Below are 26,458 nucleotides of genomic sequence, written 5' to 3'. Positions count from 1 at the left end.
GCCTCTTACTCCTCCTTCCATGTCTGTATCTGCCTCTTGCACCTCCTCTTCCATTCCTGTGTCTGCCTCTTGCTGTTCCTCGCCTGTGTCTGCCTCTTGCTCTTCCTCCTTCCATGCCTGTGTCTGCCTCTTGCTCTTCCTCCTTCCATGCCTGTGTCTGCCTCTTGCTCCTCCTCCTTCCATGCCTGTGTCTGCCTCTTGCTCCTCCTCCTTCCATCTCTGTGTCTGCCTCTTGCTCCTTCTCCTTCCATGCCTGTCTCTGCCTCTTGCTCCTCCTCTTCCATGCCTGTGTCTGCCTCATGCTCCTACTCTTCCATGCCTGTGTCTGCCTCATGCTCCTACTCTTCCATGCCTGTGTCTTCTCTTGCTCCTCCTCTTTCATGCCTGTGTCTGCCTCTTGCTCCTTCTCCTTCCATGCCTGTGTCTGCGTCTTGCTCCTTCTTTTTCCATGCCTGCGTTTGCCTCATGCTCCTACTCTTCCATGCCTATCTCTGCCTCTTGCTCCTCCTTCTTCTATGCCTGTGTCTGCTTCTTCCTTTTCCTCCTCCTTCCATGCATGTGTCTGCCTTTTGCACCTCCTCCTTCCATGCCTGTGTCTGCCTCTTGCTCCTCCTCCTTCCATGCCTGTGTCTGCCTCTTGCTCCTCCTCCTTCCATGCCTGTGTCTGCCTCTTGATCCTCCTCCTTCCATGCCTGTGTCTGCCTCTTGCTCCTCCTCTTTCCATGCCTGTGTCTGCCTCTTGCTCCTCCTCCTTCCATGCCTGTGTCTGCCTTTTGCTCCTTCTCCTTCCATGCCTGTGTCTCCCTCTTGCTCATTCTCCTTCCATGCCTGTTTCTGCCTCTTGCTGCTTTTCTTCCATGCCTGTGTCTGCCTCTTGCTCCTCCTCCTTCCATGCCTGTGTCTGCCTCTTGCTCCTACTCCTTCCATGCCTGTCTCTGCCTTTTGCACCTCCTCCTTTCATGCCTGTGTCTGCCTCTTGCACTTCCTCTTCCATACCTGTGTCTGCCTCTTGCTGCTCCTCTTCCATGCCTGTGTCTGCCTCTTACTCCTCCTTCCATGTCTGTATCTGCCTCTTGCACCTCCTCTTCCATTCCTGTGTCTGCCTCTTGCTGCTCCTCGCCTGTGTCTGCCTCTTGCTCTTCCTCCTTCCATGCCTGTGTCTGCCTCTTGCTCCTCCTCCTTCCATGCCTGTGTCTGCCTCTTGCTCCTCCTCCTTCCATGCCTGTGTCTGCCTCTTGCTCCTCCTCCTTCCATGCCTGTGTCTGCCTCTTGCTCCTCCTCCTTCCATGCCTGTGTCTGCCTCTTGCTCCTCCTCCTTCCATGCCTGTGTCTGCCTCTTGCTCCTTCTCCTTCCATGCCTGTCTCTGCCTCTTGCTCCTCCTCTTCCATGCCTGTGTCTGCCTCATGCTCCTACTCTTCCATGCCTGTGTCTGCCTCATGCTCCTACTCTTCCATGCCTGTGTCTGCCTTTTGCACCTCCTCCTTTCATGCCTGTGTCTGCCTCTTGCTGCTCCTCTTCCATACATGTGTCTGCCTCTTACTGCTCCTCTTCCATGCCTGGGTCTGCCTCTTGCACCTCCTCTTCCATTCCTGTATCTGCCTCTTGCTGCTCCTCGCCTGTGTCTGCCTCTTGCTCTTACTCCTTCCATGCCTGTGTCTGCCTCTTGCTCCTCCTCCTTCCATGCCTGTCTGCCTCTTGCTCCTGCTCCTTCCATGCCTGTGTCTGCTCTTGCTCCTTCTTCCATGCCTGTGTCTCCCTCTTGCTGCTTCTCTTCCATGCCTGTATCTTCTCTTGCTCCTCCTCTTCCATGCCTGTGTCTGCCTCTTGCTCCTCCTCTTCCATGCCTGTCTCTGCCTCTTGCTCCTCCTCTTCCATGCCTGTCTCTGCCTCTTGCTCCTCCTCCTCTTCCATGCCTGTGTCTTCTCTTGTTCCTCCTCTTCCATGCCTGTGTCTGCCTCTTGCTCCTCCTCTTCCATGCCTGTGTCTGCCTCATGCTCCTACTCTTCCATGCCTGTGTCTTCTCTTGCTCCTCCTCTTCCATGCCTGTCTCTGCCTCTTGCTCCTCCTCTTTCATGCCTGTCTCTGCCTCTTGCTCCTCCTCCTTCCATGCCTGTGTCTGCCTCTTGCTCCTTCTCCTTCCATGCCTGTGTCTGCCTCATGCTCCTACTCTTCCATGCCTGTGTCTGCTTTTTCCTCTTCCTCCTCCTTCCATGCCTGTGTCTGCCTTTTGCTGCTCCTCTTCCATACCTGTGTCTCCCTCTTACTGCTCCTCCTCCATGCCTGTGTCTGCCTCTTGCTCCTCCTTCCATGCCTGTGTCTGCTTCTTGCTGCTCCTCTTCCATGCCTGTGTCTGCCTCTTGCTGCTCCTCTTCCATACATGTCTGCCTCTTACTGCTCCTCCTTCCATGCCTGTATCTGCCTCTTGCTCCTCCTCCTTCCATGCCTGTGTCTGCCTCATGCTCCTACTCTTCTATGCCTATGTCTGCTTCTTCCTCTTCCTCCTCCTTCCATGTCTGTATCTGCCTCTTGCACCTCCTCTTCCATTCCTGTGTCTGCCTCTTGCTGCTCCTCGCCTGTGTCTGCCTCTTGCTCTTCCTCCTTCCATGCCTGTGTCTGCCTCTTGCTCTTCCTCCTTCCATGCCTGTGTCTGCCTCTTGCTCTTCCTCCTTCCATGCCTGTGTCTGCCTCTTGCTCCTCCTCCTTCCATGCCTGTGTCAGCCTCTTGCTCCTCCTCCTTCCATGCCTGTGTCTGCCTCTTGCTCCTCCTCCTTCCATGCCTGTGTCTGCCTCTTGCTCCTCCTCCTTCCATGCCTGTGTCTGCCTCTTGCTCCTTCTCCTTCCATGCCTGTCTCTGCCTCTTGCTCCTCCTCTTCCATGCCTGTGTCTGCCTCATGCTCCTACTCTTCCATGCCTGTGTCTGCCTCATGCTCCTACTCTTCCATGCCTGTGTCTGCCTCTTGCTCCTTCTCCTTCCATGCCTGTGTCTGCCTCTTGCTCCTTCTTTTTCCATGCCTGCGTTTGCCTCATGCTCCTACTCTTCCATGCCTGTCTCTGCCTCTTGCTCCTCCTTCTTCTATGCCTGTGTCTGCTTCTTCCTTTTCCTCCTCCTTCCATGCCTGTGTCTGCCTTTTGCACCTCCTCCTTCCATGCCTGTGTCTGCCTCTTGCTCCTCCTCCTTCCATGCCTGTGTCTGCCTCTTGCTCCTCCTCTTTCCATGCCTGTGTCTGCCTCTTGCTCCTCCTCCTTCCATGCCTGTGTCTGCCTTTTGCTCCTTCTCCTTCCATGCCTGTGTCTGCCTCTTGCTCATTCTCCTCCCATGCCTGTTTCTGCCTCTTGCTGCTTTTCTTCCATGCCTGTCTCTGCCTCTTGCTCCTCCTCCTTCCATGCCTGTCTCTGTCTCTTGCTCCTCCTCCTTCCATGCCTGTGTCTGCCTCTTGCTCCTTCTCCTTCCATGCCTGTGTCTGCCTCTTGCTCCTTCTCCTTCCATGCCTGTGTCTGCCTCTTGCTCCTTCTTTTTCCATGCCTGCGTTTGCCTCATGCTCCTACTCTTCCATGCCTGTCTCTGCCTCTTGCTCCTCCTTCTTCTATGCCTGTGTCTGCTTCTTCCTTTTCCTCCTCCTTCCATGCCTGTGTCTGCCTTTTGCACCTCCTCCTTCCATGCCTGTGTCTGCCTCTTGCTCCTCCTCCTTCCATGCCTGTGTCTGCCTCTTGCTCCTCCTCCTTCCATGCCTGTGTCTGCCTCTTGCTCCTCCTCCTTCCATGCCTGTGTCTGCCTCTTGCTCCTCCTCCTTCCATGCCTGTGTCTGCCTCTTGCTCCTCCTCCTTCCATGCCTGTGTCTGCCTCTTGCTCCTCCTCTTTCCATGCCTGTGTCTGCCTCTTGCTCCTCCTCCTTCCATGCCTGTGTCTGCCTCTTGCTCCTCCTCCTTCCATGCCTGTGTCTGCCTCTTGCTCCTCCTCCTTCCATGCCTGTATCTGCCTCTTGCACCTCCTCTTCCATACCTGTGTCTGCCTCTTGCTGCTCCTCTTCCATGCCTATGTCTGCCTCTTGCTCCTCCTCCTTCCATGCCTGTGTCTGCCTCCTGCTCCTCCGCTCTCCCCAGCTGCCGCTCATCTTTTATCTATAACCTCCTGTCTTGGCCTTTCCCAACTTAGTAACTCTCCTACACATGAAGGCTGGAATCCGCTGGACCTGGTCTTCTCCCGTCTCTGCTCAGTGCATGATTTTACTAACTCGTGTCTCTGACCAAAACCTTCTTTAATTCTGACTGAAGAATTGTTAATCCTTTCAGGACTCGCCCAACTATCACACTTATAGGAATATACACGCCATTGACACCCAGAAACGTCCGAAAAAGTTGCAGCCATCATTTGCCCCAATCTCCTCCCTCTCATGTCCTGACTCTGCTGTAACACATTATAGTGAAACCCTGCAGAGTGCCCTGGATGAAGCTGCACCTGCTATACACAGAGCCATTCTGCTCAGACGACGGCAGCCCTGGATGAAGCTGCTCCTGCCACACACAGAACAACTCTGCACAGACGGCAGCAGCCCTGGATGAAGCTGCACCTGCTACACACAGAGCCACTCTGCACAGACGACAGCAGCCCTGGATGAAGCTGCACCTGCTACACACACAGCCACGCTGCACAGACGGCAGCAGCCCTGGATGACGCTGCACCTGCTACACACAGAGCCACTCTGCACAGACGGCAGCAGCTCTGGATGAAGCTGCACCTACTACACACACAGCCACTCTGCACAGACGACGGCAGCCCTGGATGAAGCTGCTCCTGCTACACACAGAGCCACTCTGCACAGATGGCGGCAGCCCTGGATGAAGATGCTCCTGCTACACACACAGCCACTCTGCACAGACGGCGGCAGCCCTGGATGAAGCTGCTCCTGCTACACACAGAGCCACTCTGCACAGACTGTGGCAGCCCTAGATGAAGCTGCACCTGCTACACACAGAGCCACTCTGCACAGACGACCGCAGCCCTGGATGAAGCTTCACCTGCTACACACACAGCCACTCTGCACAGACGGCAGCAGCCCTGGATGAAGCTGCACCTGCTACACGCAGAACCACTCTGCGCAGACGGTGACAGCCCTGGATGAATCTACAAAGAGCTACTCTGCACAGACGGCAGCAGCCCTGGATGAAGCTGCACCTGCTACACACAGAGCTACTCTGCACAGACGGCGGCAGCCCTGGATGAAGCTGCACCTGCTACACACAGAGCCACTCTGCACAGACGGCGGAAGCCCTGGATGAAGCTGCACCTGCTACACACAGAACCACTCTGCGCAGATGGCGGCAGCCCTGGATGAATCTGCACCTGCTACACACAGAGCCACTCTGCACAGACGACCGCAGCCCTGGATGAAGCTGCACCTGCTACACACAGAACCACTCTGCGCAGACGGCGGCAGCCCTGGATGAAGCTGCACCTGCTACACAGAACCACTCTGCGCAGACGGCGGCAGCCCTGGATGAAGCTGCACCTGCTACACACAGAGCCACTCTGCACAGACGACCGCAGCCCTGGATGAAGCTGCACCTGCTACACACAGAACCACTCTGCACAGACGGCGGCAGCCCTGGATGAAGCTGCACCTGCTACACACAGAGCCACTCTGCACAGACGGCGGCAGCCCTGGATGAAGCTGCACCTGCTACACACAGAGCCACTCTGCACAGACGGCGGCAGCCCTGGCACACGTTGAAAACACGCTTTCTCCAGCGGTGTTCCAGGTGCTGAAGTCTGTGGAGAAAATCCAATCTAGCCAAAGATTTCATCCATTATAAGTTTATGCTCAAAACATACAAGGCTGCCCTTCACCTCTCCAAACCAGCGACTTCAGCACCCTCATCACCTCACTGCCAACAATATTAAACAACTCATTGATACTTTCCATTCCCTCCTCTGACCAAGAGTTCTGGCCCCAACCACCAACCTCAGTGCAGACAACATGGCCAATTATTTTAAAGAAAAAATTAACTGTATACGACCAGTAATTTCCTCCACAGCCTCATAACACCACACATTGTCTGCCCTCCTACACTACATCTAGATCACTTTCACCCTTTGATCCAGTCTCAGAAGCAACCAGGCTCCGCCCGCCAGCTCCTCCCCACTGTGCTCCGCTCGCCAGCTCCTCCCCACTGTGCTCCGCTCTCCAGCTCCTCCTCACTGTGCTCCGCCCGCCAGTTCCTCCTCACTGTGCTCCACTCACCAGCTCCTCCCCACTGTGCTCCGCTCTCCAGCTCCTCCTCACTGTGCTCCGCCCGCCAGCTCCTCCTCACTGTGCTCCACTCACCAGCTCCTCCTCACTGTGCTCCGCTCGCCAGCTCCTCCCCACTGTGCTCCGCTCGCCAGCTCCTCCCCACTGTGCTCCGCCCGCCAGCTCCTCCTCACTGTGCTCCGCTCACCAGCTCCTCCTCACTGTGCTCCGCTCACCGGCTCCTCCTCACTGTGCTCTGCTCACCAGCTCCTCCTCACTGTGCTCCGCTCACCAGCTCCTCCTCACTGTGCTCCGCTCACCAGCTCCTCCTCACTGTGCTCCGCTCTCTATCGGGCTCAAGCACACCGTTCTTTCCTGGTTCTCCTCTTACCTCTCTGACCGCTCATTCACTGTATCCTTTGCCGGCTCCTCTTCCTCTCCTCTTCCCCTTACGGTCGGGGTTCCTCAGGGTTCAGTCCGCGGCCCCCTCCTGTTCTCTCTATACATGGCCCGTATTGGACAAACCATCAGCAGATTTGGTTTCCAGTACCATCTCTCTGCTGATGACACCCAACTGCACACATCTTCTCCTGACATCACCCCTGCACTGTTACAAAATACTACCGATTGTCTGTCTGCTGTCTCCAACATCATGTCCTCCCTCTATCAAATTCTGAACCTGTCACAAGCTGACCTCCTCTTGTTTCCTCCCTCTCGTAACCTCCCCAAACCCCATATTACCATTTCTGTGTGTGGCTCCACCATTACGCCCCAGCAGCACGCCCGCTGTCTTGGGGTTATATGTGACTCCAACCTCTCCTTCACTTCCCACATTCGTTCACTCGTTCATGTCAATTCCACCTCAAAAACATCTCTAGAATTCGTCCTTTTCTTACCATTGACTCTGCAGAAACTCTTAAGGCCCCTTTACACACTGAGACTTTCTAGCGATCCCACCAGCGATCCCAACCTGGCTGGGATCGCTACAAAGTCTCTGGTGAGCTGTCAAACAGGCAGACCTGGCCAACGACGCAACAGCGATCCGGACCTGCAGAACGACCTAGCTAGTCATTGGGGACGTTGTCAGACCTAAAACACACATCCGTGAAAACAACCGTGAAAATTGTCGGCAGACAGCAGACAGAGTAGCGCGATGAGAATGAACTCAGGTGAACTTCACCCGACTTCATTGTCATGCCGCGGCTCTGTCTGTGTGCCGTGTACTGATTAGCGGTCACCTGTGAAGGATTCACCGGTGACCGCTAATCCCCCCGAGTGACTGAAGTGTCCCCCCCCTCTCATACTCACTGATCCCCGATCACCGGCGCTGCACGGCGTTCACACTGCTCCGGCGGCTTTTTCTAATTTGAAAAAGCCGGCCGCTCATTAAACAATCTCGTATTCCCTGCTTTCCCCGCCCACCGACGCCTATGATTGGTTGCAGTGAGACACGCCCCCACGCTGAGTGACAGGTGTCTCACTGCATCCAATCACAGCAGCCGGTGGGCGTGTCACTATGGAGTATAGAAATAAATAAATAAATAATTAAAAAAAACGGCGTGCGGTTCCCCCCCAAATTTAATACCAGCCAGATAAAGCCATACGGCTGAAGGCTGGTATTCTCAGGATGGGGAGCCCCACGTTATGGGGAGCCCCCCAGCCTAACAATATCAGTCAGCAGCCGCCCAGAATGGCCGCGTACATTAGATGCGACAGTTCTGGGACTGTACCCGGCTCTTCCCGATTTGCCCTGGTGCGTTGGCAAATCGGGGTAATAAGGAGTTATTGGCAGCCCATAGCTGCCAATAAGTCCTAGATTAATCATGTCAGGCCGTCACAGTAAATAAACACACCACACACAACTGAAAAATCCTTTATTAGAAATAAAAAACACAAACACATTCCCTGGTTCACCACTTTAATCAGCCCCAAAAAGCCCTCCATGTCCTGCGGAATCCAGGATGGTCCAGCGTCGCTTCCAGCTCTGCTGCATGGTGACCGGAGCTGCAGAAGACACCGCCGCTCCTGTCACCTCCACGCAGCAAATGAAGAGAGCCGCGTGATCGGCTGAGCTGTCACTGAGGTTACCTGGATCCAGCGGTGGATGCAGCGGTGGCCGCGGGTAACCTCAGTGACAGCTCAGTTGATCGCGCTACTCACCGCCGCTCCGGTCAGCTCCACGCAGCAACTGAGGTTAGTATCGCGATCAGCTGAGCTGTCACTGAGGTTACTCGCGGCCACCGCTGCATCCACCGCTAGATCCAGGTAACCTCAGTGACAGCTCAGCCGATCACGCGGCTCTCTTCATTTGCTGCGTGGAGGTGACAGGAGCGGCGGTTTCTTCTGCAGCTCCGGTCACCTTCATGCAGCAGAGCTGGAAGCGACGCTGGACCATCCTGGATTCCGCAGGACATGGAGGGCTTTTTGGGGCTGATTAAAGTGGTGAACCAGGGAATGTGTTTGTGCTTTTTATTTCTAATAAAGGATTTTTCAGTTGTGTGTGTGTGTGTGTTTATTTACTATAACTTACAGATTAATCATGGAGGGTATCTCGGGGAGACGCCTGACATGATTAATCTAGGACTTATTGGCAGCTATGGGCTGCCAATAACTCCTTATTACCCCGATTTGCCAACGCACCAGGGCAAATCGGGAAGAGCCGGGTTCAGTCCCAGAACTGTCGCATATAATGTATGCGGCAATTCTGGGCGGCTGCTGACTGATATTGTTAGGGTGGGGGGCTCCCCATAACGTGGAGCTCCCCATCCTGAGAATACCAGCCTTCAGCCGTATGGCTTTATCTGGCTGGTATTAAATTTAAGGGGAACCCGCACGCCGTTTTTTTTAATTATTTATTTATTTCTATACTCCATGGTGACACGCCCACCGGCTGCTGTGATTGGGTGCAGTGAGACACCTGTCACTCAGCGTGGGGGCGTGTCTCACTGCAACCAATCATAGGCGCCGGTGGGCGGGGAAAGCAGGGAATACGAGATTGTTTAATGAGCGGCCGGCTTTTTCAAATTAGAAAAAGCCGCCGGAGCAGTGTGAACGCCGTGCAGCGCCGGTGATTGGTGAGTATGAGAGAGGGGGGGACACTTCAGTCACTCGGGGGATTAGCGGTCACCGGTTGATCCTTCACAGGTGACCGCTAATCAGTACACGGCACAGACAGAGCCGCGGCATGACAATGAAGTCGGGTGAAGTTCATCAGAGTTCATTCTCATCCCGCTACTCTGTCTTCCGACATGTAGTAGCGACATTTTGCATCACACACGGACATTTCTCGGAAGATCAAATAACACGCACGTGTGCCTTTAAACATAAAAAAACATATGTGCACGTTTGGTCGTATCTCCGGTATGTACGGAGACGGACCAACACGCACGTTTTAAACGGATATGTTGCAGGCCTAAAGCAGCTTTTTGAAAGGGAAGTCGCTAACAAAGTCGCTGTAAAGTCCCCTTTACACACTGAGACTTTGCTGCACAGCGGGAAACAAAGGACCAAGGAATGGTCCCTGAACGATTTGTAGCGATCAGCAACTTCACAGCAGGGGCCAGGTCGCTGATGCGTGTCACACACTGCAATGTTGCTGCGGAGGTCGCTATTACGTCACAAAACCGGTGACGTTACAGCGATGTCGTTTGCGATGTTGCAGTGTGTAAAGCCACCCTTACTGTCGCTCTCATTCATCTCGCCTGGATTATTGTAATCCTTTACTAATTGGTCTCCCTGTTACTAAACTCTCCCCTCTCCAATCCAGTCTGAATGCCGCAGCCAGGATCATTTCCTCTGCAACCGCTTCACCGATGCCTCTGCTCTGTGCCAGTCATTGCACTGGTTGCCTATCCCCTACAGAGTACAATACAAACTTATCACTCTGACCCACAAAACGCTCCACAGTTCTGCACCGCCCTACATCTCCTCCTCATCTCGATCACCCTACCCATCCTCTCCACAGTGCTGCACTGCCCTACATCTCCTCCTCATCTCTGTCTATCACCCTACCCGTCCTCTCCACAGTGCTGCACCGTCCTACATCTCTTCATCTCTATCACCCTAACCCGTCCTCTCCACAGTGCTGCACAGTCCTACATCTCCTCCTCATCTCTATCACCCTACCCGTCCTCTCCACAGTGCTGCACCGTCCTACATCTCCTCATCTCTATCACACTACCCGTCCTCTCCACAGTGCTGCACAGTCCTACATCTCCTCCTCATCTCTGTCTATCACTCTATCCGTCCTCACCACAGTGCTGCACTGCCCTACATCTCCTCATCTCTATCACCCTACCCGTCCTCTCCACAGTGCTGCACAGTCCTACATCTCCTCCTCATCTCTATCACCCTACCCGTCCTCTCCACAGTGCTGCACCGTTCTACATCTCCTCCTCATCTCTGTCTATCACTCTATCCGTCCTCACCACAGTGCTGCACTGCCCTACATCTCCTCCTCATCTCTGTCTATCACTCTATCCGTCCTCTCCGCAGTGCTGCACAGTCCTATATCTCCTCCTCCTCTCTATCACCCTACCCGTCCTCTCCACAGTGCTGCACAGTCCTACATCTCCTCATCTCTGTCTATCACTCTATCCGTCCTCACCACAGTGCTGCACTGCCCTACATCTCCTCCTCATCTCTGTCTATCACCTACCCATCCTCTCCACAGTGCTGCACAGTCCTACAGCTCCTCATCTCTGTCTATCACCCTACCCGTCCTCTCCACAGTGCTGCACTGCCCTACATCACCTCCTCATCTCTGACTGTCATCCTACCCGTGCCCTCCGTTCTGCTAATGACCTAAGACTGACATCCTCAATAAGTTGAACTTCTCACTCCCGTCCTTAAGATTTCTCACAAACTGCCCAATTCTCTGGAACGCCCTACCAAGGACAATTCGATTAATTCCCAACAGCCATGGCTCATGTAGCGATATGTGAATCCCCTTTTACATTGATGGCTGGACCATATATGACAAGCCCCCCCCTCTTCCCCCCCCCCACAATTCACCTTTTGTGCCCCCCTATTTTCTCATAGACTGTAGCTTGCGAGTCCTCACACCTCCTGGTATCTGGAATGTGTTACTCTGTAATGTCTCCTATTGTCTGTACATGTCCCCTCTGAATTGTACAGCGCTGCGGAATATGTTGGCGCTATAGCAATAAAAACTATTCTTCTTCTTCTCCCTCCATATCACCTAAGAACCTCTGTTTTGTAGATGCTGTGCAGCCCCCCCCATGAGCTCCGGATTGTATGACTGGACATTTCATCTTCTTCTTCAGCAGCTTTCGCAGGTAATACGGAGTGCTTGCTACCTGCGCAGGTAATACGGAGTGCTTGCTACCTGCGCAGGTAATACGGAGTGCTTGCTACCTGCGCAGGTAATACGGAGTGCTTGCTACCTGCGCAGGTAATACGGAGTGCTTGCTACCTGCGCAGGTAATACGGAGTGCTTGCTACCTGCGCAGGGTTATACGGAGTGCTTGCTACCTGCGCAGGTAATACGGAGTGCTTGCTACCTGCGCAGGTAATACGGAGTGCTTGCTACCTGCGCAGGTAATACGGAGTGCTTGCTACCTGCGCAGGTAATACGGAGTGCTTGCTACCTGCGCAGGTAATACGGAGTGCTTGCTACCTGCGCAGGTAATACGGAGTGCTTGCTACCTGCGCAGGTAATACGGAGTGCTTGCTACCTGCGCAGGTAATACGGAGTGCTTGCTCCCTGCGCAGGTTATACGGAGTGCTTGCTACCTGCGCAGGTTATAACGGAGTGCTTGCTACCTGCGCAGGTTATACGGAGTGCTTGCTACCTGCGCAGGTAATACGGAGTGCTTGCTACCTGCGCAGGTAATACGGAGTGCTTGCTACCTGCGCAGGTAATACGGAGTGCTTGCTACCTGCGCAGGTAATACGGAGTGCTTGCTACCTGCGCAGGTAATACGGAGTGCTTGCTACCTGCGCAGGTAATACGGAGTGCTTGCTACCTGCGCAGGTAATACGGAGTGCTTGCTAACTGCGCAGGTAATACGGAATGCTTGCTACCTGCGCAGGTAATACGGAGTGCTTGCTACCTGCGCAGGTAATACGGAGTGCTTGCTACCTGCGCAGGTAATACGGAGTGCTTGCTACCTGCGCAGGTAATACGGAGTGCTTGCTACCTGCGCAGGTAATACGGAGTGCTTGCTACCTGCGCAGGTAATACGGAGTGCTTGCTACCTGCGCAGGTAATACGGAGTGCTTGCTACCTGCGCAGGTAATACGGAGTGCTTGCTACCTGCGCAGGTAATACGGAGTGCTTGCTACCTGCGCAGGTAATACGGAGTGCTTGCTACCTGCGCAGGTAATACGGAGTGCTTGCTACCTGCGCAGGTAATACGGAGTGCTTGCTACCTGCGCAGGTAATACGGAGTGCTTGCTACCTGCGCAGGTAATACGGAGTGCTTGCTACCTGCGCAGGTAATACGGAGTGCTTGCTACCTGCGCAGGTAATACGGAGTGCTTGCTACCTGCGCAGGTAATACGGAGTGCTTGCTACCTGCGCAGGTAATACGGAGTGCTTGCTACCTGCGCAGGTAATACGGAGTGCTTGCTCCCTGCGCAGGTTATACGGAGTGCTTGCTACCTGCGCAGGTTATACGGAGTGCTTGCTACCTGCGCAGGTTATACGGAGTGCTTGCTACCTGCGCAGGTAATACGGAGTGCTTGCTACCTGCGCAGGTAATACGGAGTGCTTGCTACCTGCGCAGGTAATACGGAGGGCGTGCTCCCTGCGAAGGTGGTGCGGAGTGCTTGCTCCCTGCGCATGTGGTGCAGAGTGCTTGCTACCTGCGCAGGTTATACGGAGTGCGTGCTCCCTGCGCAGGTTATACGGAGTGCTTGCTACCTGCGCAGTGGTGCGGAGTGCTTGCTTCCTGCGCAGGTCCGGTGAGGTTCCTGCTGCTGTTTGCACACATGCTGCCTTCTCTTTCCTCCTCAGGATCCTCACCTTTTCCCTCTGGTGGCGGAGGAGAGCGGCGTGCTATGGCAGAGCGTGTGCCTCCTTCTCGGATTCTCTAGTGTACGAGCTCCTCTGGAGGGGGACACACCCCGAGAAGACAGGTGTGAGAAGCCACAATGGAGCCTGCTCTCTGCATGTGGTAAGACGTCAGCGCGCTTCCACCCCTACCTATCATTCAGTGCAGAGGACCTTCCTCACAGAAAAAACCGTCATAGATAATTGTTAAGGGATCAAAAACCTGTAAACCGTAGAAAAACCCTTATTAAAACATCATTTTATTTAATTTGAATTAAAATAGATATCCCAAATTGAAGGACATACACACATATAAATACGAACACATGGAACAAGTGCCACAGTGCAGAATGGGAGTGGTCAACACCCTACCACTTCTCCCTACCTAGCCTGCGGAGGTCGGCACCCTAGATCACGTAATGGCGCCCCCGCTCGGACGTCGGCTCACCCTCCTCTCCCTCCACTAGATTACAAGTGCAGCTAGTCTGGGAGTGTAGGAGTGCTCAAAAAGGAATTTTTCTGCACTGTCTCAAAATGATAATACAAAAATGCAACAATTTAGATGTCAGGGATAAGACCTGTTCTCAGTTGACACATTTGTGAGTATGCCTCTACAGGGAAGGGGTGTAGACACATACAGCGGGCTCTGTCAAAAATGAGGACAACATGTCATGGTTTCAAACATAATTCAGAGGGGTTTTATGCATATATGTTAGCTCTAAAATGTATACTCAATAGCAGCATAAAGGTGAACATATACTTAAAGTGCTATGCATATATCAGCCTGAAAATAGGAGGGGGGTACCCTCAGGCCCAATAACACTCTGCTTCCACCAGTGTAAGGTTACAACACACTGGTAACCTTCAATGACTCCCCAACCAGAACATGTACAATAGTCCTTAGAGACAACCCCGTAGTGATAACAGCATAAATAGTAAATTCCACATGGATCAAATATTCCAATAACACCCAATCACTGTAGGAAGAAGTGACAATTAGTATGGTCAAGTACTTAGCTTGTTATGCAAACTTGGACCAATCGTCAGATAGCCATATACTTGAGTGAAATCACTGGACGCCTAAATATGTACAGGCTGATACAGGAACCGCTTTTCCAGCTCTGCTCGACGCGTTTCCCCCTGGTATCTAGTCCCACCAGGGTTCCTCAGGAGCTCCCACAATGGGGTATGTGCAGCTGGCCACAGTCTGCCGTACTGCCTCGGTCCTAATCCCCGCCTCTGCACGTGGGGACAAGAAGCGTTCTTTAAAAATGGCGCTTTACCTACGTCACCGGAAGTGGCGTCTGCAGGAGCGGAAGTGACGCGCAGGTGGGAAGCCCCGTGCTTCCCACCGCTGTTAGTCACCGCGTCAGACTCTGCCCACGACACCGGAAGTGACGTCCGCCCGAGCGGAAGCGACACGCCGGTGGAACGCAGCGTGCGCTCCACCGCGGCCAACCACCGCATCATTAAGGACGTCCCCCAGTGTGACGTGAGCCGATCGTCAGATGACAGTGGAACGCTATATTCGCTCCACTGTTCCACTCCATATTCCATACCCTGGGAATGAACTAGTGTCCAGATGATCCGCCGCAATTCATCCCCATTAGCAGCACAAACGTTCATTGATGTGACGTCAGCTGTGGGTCATATCTTAAAGACTTTAAACATTCCATAGCACCACTCTGCACCCTTTCTATTAGGTCTGGGTGACCCGGACTACCAATGATAAGCCAGAGGAGCTTCTCATAGAACGCCCTATAAGTACAACCTATACTTACACTTCAATAGGGATATCAAAAATAATACATATATGAATCAATACATCCACATACAAGTATCCTACACATGAAGACCTTCCAATCAAAGATCATAGAAAGCCCCGTAGTCAAACTGACATATACAGGTTGGCTGATTATCGCTGACTCCCATATATCCGGGAGAGAATATATATCCCAATTATACAAAATGCTTTTTTAAGGAATCAGATGAAGCTAGAGAAAGTTAGTTGTTCATTCAGGCCTCCCGGATTAGTGGATTCCAACCAGAAGATCCAGCGTGTCTCCCTCTGGAGCAACTTTTTGTCCCAGTCTCCCAGGCGAATCGATGGAGGAATTACTTCAATGGTCTTAAAAGAGAAAGACCCCAAGTCGCCGTTGTGATAAGCATTCACATGTCGGGCTAAGGGTGTGTCCCGCTTATTTCTCACATCACCCAGATGTTCTCCTATCCGCACTTTCAGTTGTCTTCTGGTCTTTCCTACATAGTCCTTCGGGCATGTACATGTACAGAGGTAGATTACTCCCTCCGTTTTGCAATTTGCAAAATTGCGATTTTTGTAAATACGTCCAGTTACTGCACTGCAGAACTCCTTAGAGGGTATGATATGCTTACAGTACATACATTTGAAGGTACCAACGTCTCTTCTATCTAGCCATGTGCCACTTCTTTTTGGGGGGACATAAAAACTGTGAACAACCTCATCTTTAATTGTCTTCCCTCTCTTAAAAGTTACCGAGGGGTATGCAGGTATGCTCCCACAAATATCAGGGTCACTTTTTAAAATGCCCCAATGTCTCCTCAGTATAGCCATTACCTTCGAATGCTGGTCATCATACATCCCAATCAGCCGTGTAACCTGATCAGCATCTTTCCTGGGGGTGGTGACCAGTAGGTCCCTACGATTACTATGAAAAGCATTCCTGTACGCTTTCTCTATAATATTCACAGGGTACCCCCTTTCCCTAAATCTCTTTTTAAGATGGAAAGACTGCTTTTCATACTCCGGGACTGACGAGCAATTCCTCCTCAATCTCAGAAATTGTCCCTTCGGGATCCCAGTTTTAAGACTCACTGGGTGATGGCTTTCCCAGTTCAACAAACTGTTTGTGGCGTTTGGTTTTCTAAAGATCGAGGTACTTAGGGTCCCATCTGTTTCTTTCGTTATTAAGACGTCTAAGAAGGGGAGTTTGTCCCCCCCTATCTCATACGTGAACCTCAGGCCTAGATCATTAATATTCAATTGGTTCACGAAGTCAATGAAGGACTCTGCTGATCCTCGCCACACAACCAGGATATCATCTATGTAGCGTCCCCAGAACTGAATCCGGGGACCCCACATATCATCATCCAGAAACACAACAGTATCCTCCCACCAACCCAGGAGCAAGTTTGCATATGTGGGAGCACAAGGGCTCCCCATTGCAGTGCCCCTGAGTTGGTGGTAGTACTTGGCATTAAAAATAAAATAGTTGTGTGTCAGGATGAATTTTATCAACTGTAAGATGAAATCATTATGTTGGGACATATAGGTCCCTCTGGAGTTAAGAAAATGCCTTACTGCTTCTAGACCAATATTGTGGGGGATGCAGCTATATAAGGACTCAACGTCAATGGACATAAGTAAGGCTTCTGAATCCACCACCAAGCCCTCAATTTTGTTAAGCAAATCCATTGTGTCCCTTAAGTACGATGGCAAGGATGTTACAAATGGCCGAAGGATTTCATCCACGTATACACTACAATTCTGGGAGAGAGCCTCTATCCCAGACACAATGGGGCGACCCTTCACTGGAGATATTCCCTTATGAATTTTCGGGAGGGCGTAAAAGGTCGCCACCATTGGTGTTTTGGGTAGCAGAAAATCAAATTCCTCTGATGATATCAATCTCGTTGCTTTCGCCTCACACAGCATGCCCTTAAGATCTTTAAAATAGCATGGAGTTGGGTCTGACTTCAAAATTTCATATGTTGAACGGTCTGATAAGATAACCTGGCACATCATTAGATATTCCTTCTGATTCATTATAACAACATTGCCCCCCTTATCGGAGGGCTTTATTACTATATCTGAATTACTCCCCAAACTTTGGATGGCCATTCTCTGTTCGATCGTCAGGTTTGGTCTAGTAGGTGTCGACCTCGGATTAATCTTTTTAATCTCATCACAGACCAATTTACAGAAAATGTCGGTACTGTTAAACTCACTCACAGGAGGCATTCTTTTACTTTTGAGTTTCAAACCTGAAAATGGTCCCTCTCCCTCAGGTCTGTTACTCTCCTCCTCCAGACTCATTAACAAATTGAAATCAGACATCAGATCAATGGGTATTCCTAGCTGTGTGCATTTAATTCGATCATGGTTGGCGAAAAACTTCTTCCACTTGAGTTTCCTTATAAATAGATTGATGTCCTTCACCCACGTGAAGGCATCAAATTTAACTGTGGGCACAAAGGATAAGCCTGTATGCAAAACCGAAAGTTCAGTATCAGTTGGTGTATATGCTGAAAGATTAATGATCCTTAGATCCTTAGGATCTAGTTTACTTTTCTGTTCTGCGGGGGAGCTCTCTGTCTGAGGTCGTATGGCCCCAGGTCTCTCATTTCTAAAAAAGAGGGTGCCGTAGTTGAGGGAAAAACAGAGAGTGAGGAAGATGCTGATGGTCCAGAGGGAATATCTCTGGGTACAAAGCGTCTTCCTCCTCTGTTTGCATTTCCCCTCCATCTCTTTTTTGAAAAGCCTTTATTTCTAACCCGTCTAGACTCGGTGTCAGATGATTCTGGATCAGTTGAGGAAACCTCACTCGGTTGTGGTTCCTTTGTCAAAAAAGCATATGCCTGTTTATCCCTGAATTCAAACAGATCTCTAATAAACCTCTTATGTTTTCTGTCTTTAATACTCAGTCTATATTTCTCTATCGTTGTTTGGAGAGTAGTTTCTCTATTAGTAAATTCAGGGTCTGTTTTATGCTTCAAAGCCTCCTCAATAAGTTTCTGTAGAGCACTAGAGGATTTTTCAAGAGTAATCCTCTCTTCCTCTAATAAAATGCCCATAAACCGCAGTGATGACGAAACCGACTCTTCCTCCCACTTGGCCAAAAGTGCTGTAGATCTGGACCTGTTTGCCGGTACAATAGTAATCCGCAAACCTCTAGGGACAATCCTTTGTTTAATGTAATTGTCCAATGATTGGACCTCCCACCAAGATTTGATGTTCTCTTTATATGCTGTAGTTAAATCAGCAAAGATATTTCTAAGGGAGGGGCTCGTCACAGAGCTGTTATTTATAGACAGTTCAGAGAAAACTTCTCTAGCATCATCCAACCAATTATTAGCATTCATAGATCCAGCAAGGAAACCAGCCATAATATCATTAGTATCAAGAAAAAACCGTCATAGATAATTGTTAAGGGATCAAAAACCTGTAAACCGTAGAAAAACCCTTATTAAAACATCATTTTATTTAATTTGAATTAAAATAGATATCCCAAATTGAAGGACATACACACATATAAATACGAACACATGGAACAAGTGCCACAGTGCAGAATGGGAGTGGTCAACACCCTACCACTTCTCCCTACCTAGCCTGCGGAGGTCGGCACCCTAGATCACGTAATGGCGCCCCCCGCTCGGACGTCGGCTCACCCTCCTCTCCCTCCACTAGATTACAAGTGCAGCTAGTCTGGGAGTGTAGGAGTGCTCAAAAAGGAATTTTTCTGCACTGTCTCAAAATGATAATACAAAAATGCAACAATTTAGATGTCAGGGATAAGACCTGTTCTCAGTTGACACATTTGTGAGTATGCCTCTACAGGGAAGGGGTGTAGACACATACAGCGGGCTCTGTCAAAAATGAGGACAACATGTCATGGTTTCAAACATAATTCAGAGGGGTTTTATGCATATATGTTAGCTCTAAAATGTATACTCAATAGCAGCATAAAGGTGAACATATACTTAAAGTGCTATGCATATATCAGCCTGAAAATAGGAGGGGGGTACCCTCAGGCCCAATAACACTCTGCTTCCACCAGTGTAAGGTTACAACACACTGGTAACCTTCAATGACTCCCCAACCAGAACATGTACAATAGTCCTTAGAGACAACCCCGTAGTGATAACAGCATAAATAGTAAATTCCACATGGATCAAATATTCCAATAACACCCAATCACTGTAGGAAGAAGTGACAATTAGTATGGTCAAGTACTTAGCTTGTTATGCAAACTTGGACCAATCGTCAGATAGCCATATACTTGAGTGAAATCACTGGACGCCTAAATATGTACAGGCTGATACAGGAACCGCTTTTCCAGCTCTGCTCGACGCGTTTCCCCCTGGTATCTAGTCCCACCAGGGTTCCTCAGGAGCTCCCACAATGGGGTATGTGCAGCTGGCCACAGTCTGCCGTACTGCCTCCATATTCCATACCCTGGGAATGAACTAGTGTCCAGATGATCCGCCGCAATTCATCCCCATTAGCAGCACAAACGTTCATTGATGTGACGTCAGCTGTGGGTCATATCTTAAAGACTTTAAACATTCCATAGCACCACTCTGCACCCTTTCTATTAGGTCTGGGTGACCCGGACTACCAATGATAAGCCAGAGGAGCTTCTCATAGAACGCCCTATAAGTACAACCTATACTTACACTTCAATAGGGATATCAAAAATAATACATATATGAATCAATACATCCACATACAAGTATCCTACACATGAAGACCGGGCGGACGTCACTTCCGGTGTCGTGGGCAGAGTCTGACGCGGTGACTAACAGCGGTGGGAAGCACGGGGCTTCCCACCTGCGCGTCACTTCCGCTCCTGCAGACGCCACTTCCGGTGACGTAGGTAAAGCGCCATTTTTAAAGAACGCTTCTTGTCCCCACGTGCAGAGGCGGGGATTAGGACCGAGGCAGTACGGCAGACTGTGGCCAGCTGCACATACCCCATTGTGGGAGCTCCTGAGGAACCCTGGTGGGACTAGATACCAGGGGGAAACGCGTCGAGCAGAGCTGGAAAAGCGGTTCCTGTATCAGCCTGTACATATTTAGGCGTCCAGTGATTTCACTCAAGTATATGGCTATCTGACGATTGGTCCAAGTTTGCATAACAAGCTAAGTACTTGACCATACTAATTGTCACTTCTTCCTACAGTGATTGGGTGTTATTGGAATATTTGATCCATGTGGAATTTACTATTTATGCTGTTATCACTACGGGGTTGTCTCTAAGGACTATTGTACATGTTCTGGTTGGGGAGTCATTGAAGGTTACCAGTGTGTTGTAACCTTACACTGGTGGAAGCAGAGTGTTATTGGGCCTGAGGGTACCCCCCTCCTATTTTCAGGCTGATATATGCATAGCACTTTAAGTATATGTTCACCTTTATGCTGCTATTGAGTATACATTTTAGAGCTAACATATATGCATAAAACCCCTCTGAATTATGTTTGAAACCATGACATGTTGTCCTCATTTTTGACAGAGCCCGCTGTATGTGTCTACACCCCTTCCCTGTAGAGGCATACTCACAAATGTGTCAACTGAGAACAGGTCTTATCCCTGACATCTAAATTGTTGCATTTTTGTATTATCATTTTGAGACAGTGCAGAAAAATTCCTTTTTGAGCACTCCTACACTCCCAGACTAGCTGCACTTGTAATCTAGTGGAGGGAGAGGAGGGTGAGCCGACGTCCGAGCGGGGGCGCCATTACGTGATCTAGGGTGCCGACCTCCGCAGGCTAGGTAGGGAGAAGTGGTAGGGTGTTGACCACTCCCATTCTGCACTGTGGCACTTGTTCCATGTGTTCGTATTTATATGTGTGTATGTCCTTCAATTTGGGATATCTATTTTAATTCAAATTAAATAAAATGATGTTTTAATAAGGGTTTTTCTACGGTTTACAGACCTTCCTCACAGGACATGAGGCTGGGGGTGCCGGGACTTCTGCATGAGGCTCAGCAATGTCTCCATCCCATGAACTCCACAACTTTTTCTTCTTGGTGTTGAAATTTTAATATTGAGAAATGTAGAGTTAGGTCCGGAAATCTGTGCCCGGGATTTCAGCTCTGAAGGTCTCTAGTTTTATGTAACGTGACACAACTGAGATGCCATTGATGTGGAGACCTCCAGTGCCCGGCCTGCACACTGCCTCCATCATCAATACCCACTAGTGCCCAGGACCATTGTTATCCCTGCATGCCCGGCCTGCACACTGCCTCCATCATCAATACCCACTAGTGCCCAGGATCATTGTTATCCCTGCATGCCCGGCCTGCACACCACCTCCATCATCAATACCCACTAGTGCCCCAGGACCATTGTTATCCCTGCATGCCCGGCCAGCACACTGCCTCCATCATCAATACCCACTAGTGCCCAGGACCATTGTTATCCCTGCATGCCCGGCCTGCACACCACCTCCATCATCAATACCCACTAGTGCCCAGGACCATTGTTACCCCTGCATGCCCGGCCAGCACACTGCCTCCATCATCAATACCCACTAGTGCCCAGGACCATTGTTACCCCTGCATGCCCGGCCTGCACACTGCCTCCATCATCAATACCCACTAGTGCCCAGGACCATTGTTACCCCTGCATGCCCGGCCTGCACACCGCCTCCATCATCAATACCCACTAGTGCCCAGGACCATTGTTACCCCTGCATGCCCGGCCTGCACACTGCCTCCATCATCAATACCCACTAGTGCCCAGGACCATTGTTATCCCTGCATGCCCGGCCTGCACACTGCCTCCATCATCAATACCCACTAGTGCCCAGGACCATTGTTATCCCTGCATGCCCGGCCTGCACACCACCTCCATCATCAATACCCACTAGTGCCCAGGACCATTGTTATCCCTGCATGCCCGGCCTGCACACTGCCTCCATCATCAATACCCACTAGTGCCCAGGACCATTGTTATCCCTGCACGCCCGGCCAGCACACCACCTCCATCATCAATACCCACTAGTGCCCAGGACCATTGTTATCCCTGCATGCCCGGCCAGCACACCAACTCCATCATCAATACCTACTAGTGCCCAGGACCATTGTTATCCCTGCATGCCCGGCCTGCACACCACCTCCATCATCAATACCCACTAGTGCCCAGGACCATTGTTATCCCTGCATGCCCGGCCTGCACACCGCCTCCATCATCAATACCCACTAGTGCCCAGGACCATTGTTATCCCTGCATGCCCGGCCTGCACACTGCCTCCTCCATCATCAATACCCACTAGTGCCCAGGACCATTGTTATCCCTGCATGCCCGGCCTGCACACCGCCTCCATCATCAATAACCACTAGTGCCCCAGGGCCATTGTTAGCCCTGCATGCCCGGCCAACACACCGCCTCCATCATCAGTAACCACTAGTGCCCCAGGACCATTGTTATCCCTGCATGCCCGCCCTGCACACTGCCTCCATCATCAATAACCACTAGTGCCCCAGGACCATTGTTATCCCTGCATGCCCGGCCTGCACACTGCCTCCATCATCAATACCCACTAGTGCCTAGGACCATTGTTATCCCTGCATGCCCGGCCTGCACACCACCTCCATCATCAATACCCACTAGTGCCCAGGACCATTGTTACCCCTGCATGCCCGGCCTGCACACCACCTCCATCATCAATACCCACTAGTGCCCAGGACCATTCTTATCCCTGCATGCCCGGCCTGCACACCACCTCCATCATCAATACCCACTAGTGCCCAGGACCATTGTTATCCCTGCATGCCCGGCCAGCACACCTCCTCCATCATCAATACCCACTAGTGCCCAGGACCATTGTTATCCCTGCATGCCCGGCCTGCACACCGCCTCCATCATCAATAACCACTAGTGCCCCAGGACCATTGTTATCCCTGCATGCCCGGCCTGCACACTGCCTCCATCATCAATACCCACTAGTGCCTAGGACCATTGTTATCCCTGCATGCCCGGCCTGCACACCACCTCCATCATCAATACCCACTAGTGCCCAGGACCATTGTTACCCCTGCATGCCCGGCCTGCACACCACCTCCATCATCAATACCCACTAGTGCCCAGGACCATTCTTATCCCTGCATGCCCGGCCTGCACACCACCTCCATCATCAATACCCACTAGTGCCCAGGACCATTGTTATCCCTGCATGCCCGGCCAGCACACCTCCTCCATCATCAATACCCACTAGTGCCCAGGGCCATTGTTATCCCTCCATGCCCGGCCTGCACACCACCTCCATCATCAATACCCACTAGTGCCCAGGGCCATTGTTATCCCTGCATGCCCGGCCTGCACACCACCTCCATCATCAATACCCACTAGTGCCCCAGGGCCATTGTTATCCCTGCATGCCCGGCCTGCACACCACCTCCATCATCAATACCCACTAGTGCCACAGGGCAATGATTGTTAGCCATGCATGCCCGGCCTGCACACCACCTCCATCATCAATACCCACTAGTGCCCCAGGACCATTGTTACCCCTGCACGCCCAGCCTGCACACCACCTCCATCATCAATACCCACTAGTGCCCCAGGGCCATTGTTATCCCTGCATGCCCGGCCTGCACACCACCTCCATCATCAATACCCACTAGTGCCACAGGGCAATGATTGATAGCCATGCATGCCCGGCCTGCACACCACCTCCATCATCAATACCCACTAGTGCCCCAGGACCATTGTTACCCCTGCACGCCCAGCCTGCACACTGTCTCCATCATCAATACCCACTAGTGCCCAGGACCATTGTTACCCCTGCATGCCCGGCCAGCACACCGCCTCCATCATTAATACCCACTAGTGCCCAGGACCATTGTTAGTCCTGCATGCCCGGCCTGCACACTGCCTCCATCATCAATACCCACTAGTGCCCAGGACCATTGTTATCCCTGCATGCCCGGCCTGCACACTGCCTCCATCATCAATACCCACTAGTGCCCAGGACCATTGTTATCCCTGCATGCCCGGCCTGCACAACACCTCCATCATCAATACCCACTAGTGCCCCAGGACCATTGTTATCCCTGCATGCCCGGCCTGCACACTGCCTCCATCATCAATACCCACTAGTGCCCAGGACCATTGTTACCCCTGCATGCCCGGCCTGCACACTGCCTCCATCATCAATACCCACTAGTGCCCAGGACCATTGTTACCCCTGCATGCCCGGCCTGCACACCGCCTCCATCATCAATACCCACTAGTGCCCAGGACCATTGTTACCCCTGCATGCCCGGCCTGCACACTGCCTCCATCATCAATACCCACTAGTGCCCAGGACCATTGTTATCCCTGCATGCCCGGCCTGCACACTGCCTCCATCATCAATACCCACTAGTGCCCAGGACCATTGTTATCCCTGCATGCCCGGCCTGCACACCACCTCCATCATCAATACCCACTAGTGCCCAGGACCATTGTTATCCCTGCATGCCCGGCCTGCACACTGCCTCCATCATCAATACCCACTAGTGCCCAGGACCATTGTTATCCCTGCACGCCCGGCCAGCACACCACCTCCATCATCAATACCCACTAGTGCCCAGGACCATTGTTATCCCTGCATGCCCGGCCAGCACACCACCTCCATCATCAATACCTACTAGTGCCCAGGACCATTGTTATCCCTGCATGCCCGGCCAGCACACCACCTCCATCATCAATACCCACTAGTGCCCAGGACCATTGTTATCCCTGCATGCCCGGCCTGCACACTGCCTCCATCATCAATACCCACTAGTGCCCAGGACCATTGTTATCCCTGCATGCCCGGCCTGCACACTGCCTCCATCATCAATAACCACTAGTGCCCCAGGGCCATTGTTAGCCCTGCATGCCCGGCCAACACACCGCCTCCATCATCAGTAACCACTAGTGCCCCAGGACCATTGTTATCCCTGCATGCCCGCCCTGCACACTGCCTCCATCATCAATAACCACTAGTGCCCCAGGACCATTGTTATCCCTGCATGCCCGGCCTGCACACCGCCTCCATTATCAATACCCACTAGTGCCCCAGGACCATTGTTATCCCTGCATGCCCGGCCTGCACACTGCCTCCATCATCAATAACCACTAGTGCCCCAGGACCATTGTTATCCCTGCATGCCCGGCCTGCACACTGCCTCCATCATCAATACCCACTAGTGCCTAGGACCATTGTTATCCCTGCATGCTCGGCCTGCACACCACCTCCATCATCAATACCCACTAGTGCCCAGGACCATTGTTACCCCTGCATGCCCGGCCTGCACACCACCTCCATCATCAATACCCACTAGTGCCCAGGACCATTGTTATCCCTGCATGCCCGGCCTGCACACCACCTCCATCATCAATACCCACTAGTGCCCCAGGGCCATTGTTATCCCTGCATGCCCGGCCTGCACACCACCTCCATCATCAATACCCACTAGTGCCCCAGGGCAATGATTGATAGCCATGCATGCCCGGCCTGCACACCACCTCCATCATCAATACCCACTAGTGCCCCAGGACCATTGTTACCCCTGCACGCCCAGCCTGCACACTGTCTCCATCATCAATACCCACTAGTGCCCAGGACCATTATTACCCCTGCATGCCCGGCCAGCACACCGCCTCCATCATTAATACCCACTAGTGCCCAGGACCATTGTTAGTCCTGCATGCCCGGCCTGCACACTGCCTCCATCATCAATACCCACTAGTGCCCAGGGCCATTGTTATCCCTGCATGCCCGGCCTGCACACCACCTCCATCATCAATACCCACTAGTGCCCCAGGGCCATTGTTATCCCTGCATGCCCGGCCTGCACACCACCTCCATCATCAATACCCACTAGTGCCCCAGGGCAATGATTGATAGCCATGCATGCCCGGCCTGCACACCACCTCCATCATCAATACCCACTAGTGCCCCAGGACCATTGTTACCCCTGCACGCCCAGCCTGCACACTGTCTCCATCATCAATACCCACTAGTGCCCAGGACCATTGTTACCCCTGCATGCCCGGCCAGCACACCGCCTCCATCATTAATACCCACTAGTGCCCAGGACCATTGTTAGTCCTGCATGCCCGGCCTGCACACTGCCTCCATCATCAATACCCACTAGTGCCCAGGACCATTGTTATCCCTGCATGCCCGGCCTGCACACTGCCTCCATCATCAATACCCACTAGTGCCCAGGACCATTGTTATCCCTGCATGCCCGGCCTGCACAACACCTCCATCATCAATACCCACTAGTGCCCCAGGACCATTGTTATCCCTGCATGCCCGGCCTGCACACTGCCTCCATCATCAATACCCACTAGTGCCCAGGACCATTGTTACCCCTGCATGCCCGGCCTGCACACTGCCTCCATCATCAATACCCACTAGTGCCCAGGACCATTGTTACCCCTGCATGCCCGGCCTGCACACCGCCTCCATCATC

General features: G+C 52.0%; 1 protein-coding gene across 1 annotated transcript in view; it reads left to right on the top strand.

The window, feature by feature from the left end:
- Positions 1–26,458, top strand: part of STK36 (serine/threonine kinase 36) — a 233,675-nt gene that overhangs the window by 181,451 nt on the left and 25,766 nt on the right. Inside the window, exons 22-23 of the mRNA XM_075318701.1 lie at positions 11,461–11,525; positions 13,208–13,367. Of these exons, the coding sequence (XP_075174816.1) occupies positions 11,461–11,525; positions 13,208–13,367 (225 nt within the window). The remainder of the gene's footprint in view (positions 1–11,460; positions 11,526–13,207; positions 13,368–26,458) is intronic.

This window comes from Anomaloglossus baeobatrachus, chromosome 7 (assembly GCF_048569485.1).
Source record: "Anomaloglossus baeobatrachus isolate aAnoBae1 chromosome 7, aAnoBae1.hap1, whole genome shotgun sequence".
NCBI classification, from domain to species: Eukaryota; Metazoa; Chordata; class Amphibia; order Anura; family Aromobatidae; genus Anomaloglossus; species Anomaloglossus baeobatrachus.
Note: the sequence above shows the minus strand (reverse complement) of the source record. Positions and strands in the feature narration are given on the sequence as shown.